Raw genomic sequence first — 10,140 nt, 5'->3', positions numbered from 1 at the left:
TTTAATATAATTCAATATATCAATATATTTAATATTTGTATGGTACATTTATGGAAGACTAATATAAACTGCCATCTGACAATTTCTTTACATATCTCAGTTCACACAAAGTTCGTTGTTGAATTACAACTTGATTTAATTACATATTTATCTCCTTAATCTACTAATACGTTACACTTTACGATATAATAATGATTTTCAATATTACTGGACCCAGGATTTAAATAAATATGAAAATTAGTATTTTCGTGATTAATCATGTCATTAAATTCATAAGCTGTAAATGTAGAAGCATTAAATACTGATTTCATAATAGATTTGTTATTATTATTAATAAAAATATGTAAATACTTAATTAGTTTTGGCATTATGCTTTGGAAAATTGTTAAATAAATAATACATTATTTTCATTACCTACACACATTATATGAATTCAGAATGAATTTCATTACATTCTCTCGAGAAAATAATTTAAATGAATATTTCAATATAACTACATACCAAGTAGAATCATGACTTACTAGTTCTATAGGTATTTTCAAGACCACTCAGCAAAAAGCGGAGTAAATCTTGGCTCATCTATTTGGAATCTATTATCTAACAAGAGCCGACCAGATAAATTCTTCAGAATACAGAGTGTAGTGGACTAGATGCAGACACATAAGATACAATAGAACATCTTTTTAATTTATAACGCGTCTTATTCTTGCTCCAGGTATGACAATAAATTTATTTGTAGATATATGATATTTTTTGAGACAATTAGTCTCAAAATAAACCCAAATTTGTATGTATTATCAGTTTGGATTTCAACACTATACGAAATATGAAGATTTTATATGAGTGGCAAATTTGTATATAAAAGCAATATCAATACATGGTGATTTCGTTAAATCTTATCAAAGAGTTGAGTATTTTTTATGAATAAACGACAGTATAATATGTATAAATACAAAACTTATTTTATATTTAGTATGTTGCAAATATTTAAAATATTGCAGCTAAGATAAGATAGTTAAAATATAAAGCTCTCGAGTTTCAGTCGTATATTCTACAATGTAATGAAAAGTGTGATGTTAGATGTAGATGTTAGTTAGAAAATATTAATAACTAGTAACATTATACCAAATAAGTGATTCATGCCTACAGTTAAAGGCATTACAAATATTAAGTATTAAAATATAACATGAATAAAAACATACAGGTCTATTCTAAATAAAATAGAAGCATCACAAATACTATAACACATAAACCCTGTTTCAATCATACTAACAATACATAAAACTCAACAAAACATAAAAAGAAATACTAATAGCAAAACATAACATACTGCAAGGAACTCAAATACTTTGTACATATTAAATGCAGCGGTATATAAAGCAACTATTTACAAGCTAGTTGTTAGATTAAAATTGTGAACTTTCAAAGCTTCTAATAAGTCATTATCCGTTAAGAATTGTTTAAACGCGTCGAGTTTTTTAAAACATATTGTTACGCAACACCACTTACTATTATTGTTGGTTTTGTCACAACACGATTCCGTGGTATCATTGTCGCTCCAATTGTTACAATTGCTAGAATTAGTAGACTTACATGAACATTTTAGTTTATCGATGATTGCATTAGCAGACACATCCTGATCACATTCATGTATTGTGTAAACACCGAGTTCCTCTAAACTTGAATTATTATGCCGCCGGTGATAATGTATGAACGTGTTGTGATTCGTATCTGTAGCTCGGCCGCATCCGACAGCACATTTCATCTCAGCATGATTACATTTACAATCAACGCATGAGCATTTATCTTCCGGACATTTTCGTGATTCAGGAGAACTTTCTTTTTGTGAACAATTCTCGCATTCATTGTTTGGATCACATTTGCAATCTGAACATGAACATATTCCTGCATCTGTTGCTAGCTGCTCTAAAGCGTTCCTCTTAGCTATTTCCTTTCCAAATATGTTTTCCGTTCTCACCACATACATATCAGACGGTGGTTCATTGTTAAACAGCAAAGTATCTTCAAGTGCTAATTCCGTATTGAAGAGAACAGAATTAGCCGGATTTATTTCTATATTTTGTTGTACTTTAGAAGGCGGTGGAGTATTGAGAGATCTATCATCGTTTGTAGTTTCTAACAAATTATCAATTACATTATCAAGTTTACTATGTCCTAAATTTGTTACAAGTTCGCTATCATTAAATACTTTATCACCAACATCTAGTATGCTTGGAGTATCTAAATGGAAGCCTTGTGACATAAGATTTGCTGTAGGTGTTACATCGGAATTTAAGTCGATATAGCTTTGCATATGCGTAGGCACGAACGTTGCAAGAGTAAAAATATTTTCCGGTGTCTTTTCTTTTATGCTGACTGGTGTTTCTGATATTGAAGCTGCTAAGGCGCTGACGTCCACCCATGGCGCTTGCACTTCAATCTCATTGGCTAAAGCCAATTGTACAGCTTTCGTTTTCACTTCCATTTTAGTGTCGCCAACAATTTCACTTTCTAAAGGCACTGTTACTTGAAAATCAGATACGTCAACCCATGCATCTTCTGGATTTTTCTTCTTTTCTACTTCATATGGCGATATAGTAGCTAAATTAGTTAAATCGTAATCTGTTAGACTGTTATTACTTTTAGTTGGATTAGTAGCATTATCAAAAAAGAGTTCAGTTAAGTCTACATTATTATTAAGTGAGTTTACTCGGGCAATATCTTCTAAACTACCATCTGTAGAGTTTGACTCCGTCGTAATCCGGCCAAAGGATTCCAGTAGTCCATCCCAATTCGGCCAGTCGTTGGCCGGTTTTGTTTTTGTCGGACTCTTTGTAGTAGCTTCAATTATTTTCAACAAGTTATTTTCTGTTACTACCTGTAATTGTAATAATTAAAATATGTTTAGTTACAAAAGAAGTATGAGCGCACCGTGTCCCTTTTTTTATGGAATGGCAAACATGCTGATGTGTGATGTGTGTTCGTCGCCTATTTACATGAACAACACTATGGACATAACGTTGTTATATGACATCCTCGATACTGCTCGTGCTTTGCCATTCCGTGGGATATAAAACAGTATTAAAAATAAAAAATAAATAAAATATAACAGTATCATAGAAACAATTCATGAGCTTGTGTTGATGTGGATATTTTACTATCTATTTAAAATTATTATTTAAATATATCTATGTTTTCTTACAAGTTACGTATAATTTATAAGAAGGTGGCTCTGTGTAATTGGCTTGAAAGTTACCTTTTTCATTATTATTATTACAATTAATATGTCATCCTGCGCCGACGCCCAATAATGGAATTAAGGCAAGGCAAGAATGATCTTATCAAAGTATCTAGCAACTTTACTATCCCTTTGGTTGTTTGTTTATTTAGTTATTGTAAATGTAATTAATTTTGGTTTGTTACAATAATAAAAATACCACGCTAAGCAGAGCTTGTATTATGGGTACTGGACAACTAATATAATGAGCTTGTGTTGATGTGGATATTTTACTATCTATTTAAAATTATTATTTAAATATATCTATGTTTTCTTACAAGTTACGTATAATTTATAAGAAGGTGGCTCTGTGTAATTGGCTTGAAAGTTACCTTTTTCATTATTATTATTACAATTAATATGTCATCCTGCGCCGACGCCCAATAATGGAATTAAGGCAAGGCAAGAATGATCTTATCAAAGTATCTAGCAACTTTACTATCCCTTTGGTTGTTTGTTTATTTAGTTATTGTAAATGTAATTAATTTTGGTTTGTTACAATAATAAAAATACCACGCTAAGCAGAGCTTGTATTATGGGTACTGGACAACTAATATAAATACATACATAATATACATAGAAAACACCCAGACCAATACAAATAATCATACTCAAAATACAAATGCTTGTATGGTGCAAAGAATCGATTCCGCAACCATTATATGTAAGGCAAAACTAAATCGCTAGACCTATATATATTAATCTAACCTGGTGGTTGGGCACGTTGGGTGCGTGGGGCCGGTGTGTGCGAGAATGCGCCTTAAGGTGATGTGATGCTGTGAATGACTTGCTGCATCCGTCCGATCTGCATCTAGATAAAGAATAAATAAAGCATCTATAGAATATTGTCACTAATTACGAGCTATGTTATAAAAAAAAAAACAATAAAAAAGAATTCAAACTTTTTCAAGACACGTAACAACGTTATGTACATGATGCTGTTCATGTATATACGCGACAGTTACTATAAGGCGGGACGTTAGCTTCTTTATCATTCCTATTGGAAAAAAAAATTGTAATTCCAGATAAAGAAGAAAAACTGGATTATAAGGGAGTTATGACCACATTTTGCTAAGTGTATTTTAGTCCACTGTGGTAAGAGTTGAACTTCATCCGCCGGAAATGCCGGTATCGCAATCACCAACGCTTACAATCTTTACAAGGCGGGTTTTAAATTTGTTTGTGATTCAAATTACATGAACAAAATGTTACGAATTAATTATCCAAAGGTTGTCTATATAATTCTACGATAGTCCTAAGCTAAGTAGAGCTTGTGTTATCATAAAACATGATCTGTACCTATTTTTTTTGTAAAAACACAGAATATGAATAATAAGAAACACCCAGACCAACAAGCATACTCATAAATACAAAAGTTTGCAACGTGCGAGAAATCGAACCCGCGACTTTCGAAAATAAAACGGTGTGTTAAACCGCTAGACCACTGAGGCCGTCGAAATATAAAAATAATATAATTAGTATTTATAAATGTAATAAACTCACTTATAAGGTCTCTCTTGTGTATGCGTGCGTGTATGTTTCTTCAAGTCGCTAAGTGTCGTGAAGAATTTAGAACAGCCGTCGGCCTGACAATTGAATGTATCCCCGCTGTGTAACCTCTGGTGGGCTCGTAATCTACAAGTAATAATCAATAATATATAAATACATAAATTTATTATATATACTATAATAATTATATTACAATAAACATAAATTCCCACCATACAATACACGCACACAATGCCAACTCAACCTCCACTCCGTCGTCTTCACAACGAACACAGTTTATTTATTAAAATAATGCAAAAATACAAAAATAAAGGGGCATAACACCTCGAGGCATTTTCTCCCAGTCAACAATAAAAAGACAAACACAAATTAACAATGAATAGTCCTGTGAAAGCAGGAGACAATTTTGACAAATTGTAATTTATTCCTAGTGAACTCGCCATGAAAGGCTGATTTGATCTGATTTGAAGTCATTTTTATCATATCATCCCTCAGAGTACAGCGTTTGCGGAGGCGGGTGTACCATTCCATTATTATCAAAAAATAGAAATAGTTTAAATTTTGTACCTACTATAAATATGGAAACGGGTAACGCGTATATGTATAGAAATACATATATATATAAGCGTTACACGTTTCCACCTGGAGTGGGCAAAGAATAGAACACCCAATTCAGAGTATGTTGTTTTTTTTAACCCTGGAGAATACGTCAAATATTCGTTAAAGAATTAAACCTCTAAATTATTTTAAGAAATAATTTAGAAGTTTAAAAAGAAATACTTTGCCAATATACACCACTTTTGTTTATAACAAATTATATTCAAAGTTTTCCATATTTGAATTGTACTAAATATATGTAACAAGAAAAGCAATATGTGGATATGATACCGTGATAATAATATGTATCACGTTACTGTATACGGGCTATCCGCTTACGTAAAGCATCAAGTGAAATTGTCACTAGTACTGAAATGGAAAGTGTAGTTATAGAGGTCGTCAACTTGTTCTATAATATCTTCTATCGTCTTACTAAAAATATACTCGTGCAAGATTGTGAGTATGGATGCACGCAAAAATTAATGAATTAGTTTTTAATGAAACTTCACAGTTATATAGCTTATATATATATAAGCTAACTTGATTAATGAAAGCTATTCTGATGAATAACGCATAAGATATAGATTTCACGCAGCTGAAATCGTGGGCATGGCTAATTACATAATATAAATAGAATATTTCCTTCTATAATATTACTTCAGATAGGAAACCATGTGTTATAATATCTGTTCCTAGCTCCTAGCTCAGTGACAGTTCTTAGCTCGAATGCACTCTGAACTGATAGTAGATTTTGACGTATCATAAGAGTCTTTAATAGACTAACATTAATTAAAGATATTTTGATTTGATTTAGACTGTATGTAGCAACATTAATACACGTCAACTAGCTGTCTTCACGTTAAGATAACAATCCTGGCACGGTGCAATGACAAACAACAGGTGGCTATCAAAATAAACGCAATAACGTCAAGCACAATTATTTTCTTTCACAAACCCAAATGCGATACTATTTTACAAAAACGCTCAATTATTTTATCAATTTCAATTTATGCCAGCCTACAGATCAATTTGAGATCTTAAATCTAAACGCATATAATATAAACTCGCGTGTAAGTTGATTGAATTGCTTTGTTATATCGAACAAAATACGACTTTGGCTGATTTCCAAATAAATAGAGGCACGTACGAACCCATAACTCTCATGTAAATGATTACCTTAGTTCACTGGCCACGAAACTTTATGAAGACTTTTAAATGATTAAGTAATATATAAGAGTAATATACCACGAAACTTTATGAAGATATCTAAGGCGTTAAGTAATTCAACTTCAATTTTTTTATTTCTATACAATTTTTTTTTATTACTCAGCCAATATGGTATTTGTTACAAATCAAACCAAAATATCTTTATTCATGTAGGTTTATTAAAGATTCTAATGATAGGTCAAATCTACAGTCAATTCGGAGTGTTTTCGAGTTAAGAAGAACTGACAAGAAATACACCTCTAAATATCTTCAAATGAGCTTGTACTTGTTTAAAAAATACAGATTCATTTTTAAATTCAAAATAGGGAAATCTCCCTGGAATGACCACCAGCATTTATGTACTTATTTCATATACTTAATTATTAACCTTTGAAGTCCCCGCTGGAAACCAGCGTGATTGATTCCTGATCAATTTGTCACAATACTTCACCAGCATATACCATATATATATATATTAAGCACAGATAGGGGGTTAGTCATCACCATTCCATAATTATCTATTAAACATAAACCATACAGACCTGTATAATGTATTGAAAGCCTTCCTACAGTTGCCCATTGTACAGACGAAAGGCTTCGATTTCGTATGCGCGCGAACATGTATTTTTAAGCTGTACGATGTGAGAAATGCCTTATCACATGTCTGCATTGGACATTTGAACCTGTATTCACCTGAAAATAGATTTATTCACATTTTTAAAGGAAATAACATATATAAATAAAAATATTATAAATGCTAATGTTTATTTATAAAGATAATTGTTGTAGATAATTCATTTCGATACTATAAAACTCAATGAACTATGATTATTAATAATGTTGTTTAACAATGTAACAATGTTGTAAATAGTAATTAAGAGAAAACTATTTCACAGATTTATAGAGAATTTTATGGTCAAGTAATTTGTTACCAGACTTAAGGTCTTGAGTTTAAATTTAGTCGTAACCAATGACGTCAATAATTATGTGTGTCAATTCATATTTTTGGCTGACTCTCCAGTTATGAGAAAACCGATAATAAATTAGTTTAACCTACGAAAAGGTGGTTTTTCTCTTGCTATATCAGACACAAAGATACTAATCAAAATATATGTTTCAAAAGGTTAATAGAACATTGACAATAATTCTGCTATTTCATTTGGGATAACAGCTTCATCATCATTTCCTTGCATTCATCCTATTATTTGGAGTAGGCACAGTATGTTATCTCCTTCTACTCATCCCTATTCTACCCTTTAGTTACTTATATTGATTGTTATAATATTACTAGCTGAACTGACAAAAACAGGTTAGCCATATAAATTACTAGCACTATTAAAAAAAAAAAGAGTTGATGGTAGATGGGCGAAAATGTTGGGTTGTATTTTTTTTTTGGGCAAAACATAAAAAATTGATAAAATTATAGTCCAAAAATTTAAAAAAAACTTGTAGACTATCTTTATCACTTAGTAGTATGAAGTAGTTTATATCCTATTCTCAGACCTACTGAATATACATACAAAATTTCAGTAGAATCGGTCAAGCTGTTACAAACACTGTGACTTGAGAATTTTGTATATAAGATATCAACCTTTGTGTGTCTTCATGTGGGTTCTTAGGTTGCCCACAGTGCTGTAAGTCCGCTCACAGCCATCTTGCTCGCACCGGTATCTCGCACCATGGTCTTCCTGCTTACGATGATTGTTTTCCATACTGATTTTAACCTCTGTCTTTGACATATCAGGAGGTTCATCATGACTGGAGAACAAATTGATTATGGTTATGTATTGAAAAGTTAATCAAATAAAAATATATTCTATAATTCATTATATATGCATTATTATATTATATATTATGTGAGGTAGACTGCAAAGTGCTGTACAGCCTGAAACAGGTGAGACTGTGAGTGTACCCACACAGTACTATGCTTGGGTACACAGTCTCACTTGTTTCAGACGCCAAGTATCTTACTTTGTAAGCTGTACCTATTGTGGGGTACAGATTAGACAGTGTAATAACAGTATAAGGGGCTTTACATCTTATCTTCTAGAATTACATGTGAGTGATTTCACAAATGTCACATGATGTCTGTAGTGTTGTTCATATATATAGATGATGGTTACCATTACCATCAAGTTCAGGCCATAAGATTGATTGCCAATTACATAAATAAAAAATATAATATTTAAAATATATTTCTGCTATGGAAAAGCAATAACTGTTGTTTTAATTTGAAAGACAAGCTGATATTCAATTTAAATTTTAAGTGTATGCTTAAAATTTGGACTTAAGGAAGAGTCTCAATAATTTTATTCATAGCATAACAAGTTATCATAACCACAAGCCACCAAAAGTCAATAATTATTGGGTACAGGCAATAAATTGAAAATTACTTTCAGTTAGACCATACTGACTATAGTTTATGTAATTTTTCCATTCCAAATGTTAGACATAAAATTGTTTTGGTGATTGCTTCAGCCAAGCATTAGAAACACATTTTCATAATTTGTAAAAGTAGGCAAGTAGATACTTTACAAATATTCCTAAAAATATTGTCCTATAACAACCTACTGATAAAGATGTAATAGAACATTTACAAACTATCAATTTAAAGTAATTCATTTGAAAAAAAACTGATACAGGTAAACAACCTGTATCACTTTCAGAATTAATGAAAATATTTATCAAAGGTAGCCCTTATTGATCCTAGCTAGATAGAAAATATAACCAAACTATTTGTGTATGTCAAAAAATATTAAAAAATGAACTAGTAATTATGAATTAGTAGTGTAAATACACATGTATTTAAGTAAGGTATGAAATGTACCTTAGGCATCTTGCAGTAAACACAAATTTCTAATAAGTTTACAGGTTATCAGACATTAATGGAGTTGTTATTTGTTAAAGTATCAGTTACCTCTTGCTCGCCACTCTAGTGTATTCCTTTTAGAATACAAAATTAGGTAGGATAACATCACATCATGATGGTAATGTACCAAAATAGAATGCCCAAAAATGAAACTACACGAAAAAGACCTGATATATACAATTACACGGGTAAGAGCGAGACAAATGTATATTGACAAACAGCTGATTGAATAACTAACAAGGAACTTTATAGGCGGCAATATGATGGCAATTCTAAATTTGAATAACCACAGTGATAAGATTTTGAGATTTTTCAATAAAACTTACGGTAACAATCCATTATATTCAATATTATTAGTTTTATGTGATATTTTATTTTCCGACGTCACATTTTCTGCAGCAAGCTTTACATCGTCACACACTCCAAATTTTCCAAAATGCTTATCTAAAGACTCGTAATATAAATCGGCGTTGGTATCGACAGTAAATTCACTCTTTAAAAATGTTTTATTATTCTTTTGTGTGGAGTTAATGGAACTGTCACCGAGCCATGAGGCCATGATTGTTTGTTTCATTCATTCAATGACTGTAGTGATGTTCGTTTCACGTACTATACTGTAGAAATCGATAAAGAATCGGTAACACAAACGTTCCAGGTGTACAAAAGATGGCGCTACAGTTTG

The 10,140-nt window shown here is 31.4% G+C and overlaps 1 protein-coding gene across 2 annotated transcripts; it reads right to left on the bottom strand.

Annotated features, from left to right (window-relative positions):
• Positions 1 to 1,101: 1,101 nt before the first annotated feature.
• Positions 1,102 to 10,017, bottom strand: LOC131843659 (zinc finger protein 281-like). 2 transcript variants are annotated; one of them, XM_059192341.1, is made up of 6 exons: positions 9,785 to 10,017; positions 8,181 to 8,347; positions 7,132 to 7,282; positions 4,781 to 4,912; positions 3,986 to 4,088; positions 1,102 to 2,878 (listed from the first exon to the last, which is right to left on the bottom strand). In XM_059192341.1, exons 1-6 carry the CDS (start codon positions 10,015 to 10,017, stop codon positions 1,388 to 1,390), a joined length of 2,277 nt encoding a protein of 758 aa, XP_059048324.1. In that variant the 3' UTR covers positions 1,102 to 1,387. The 2 variants fall into 2 exon arrangements, with proteins under 2 accessions (XP_059048324.1, XP_059048325.1); XM_059192342.1 differs by lacking the exon at positions 9,785 to 10,017 and adding an exon at positions 9,507 to 9,569.
• Positions 10,018 to 10,140: the final 123 nt, after the last annotated feature.

Source organism: Achroia grisella, unplaced genomic scaffold (assembly GCF_030625045.1).
Source record: "Achroia grisella isolate CSIRO2021 unplaced genomic scaffold, CSIRO_AGI_Agris_v1 utg327, whole genome shotgun sequence".
NCBI classification, from domain to species: domain Eukaryota; kingdom Metazoa; phylum Arthropoda; class Insecta; order Lepidoptera; family Pyralidae; genus Achroia; species Achroia grisella.
Note: the sequence above shows the minus strand (reverse complement) of the source record. Positions and strands in the feature narration are given on the sequence as shown.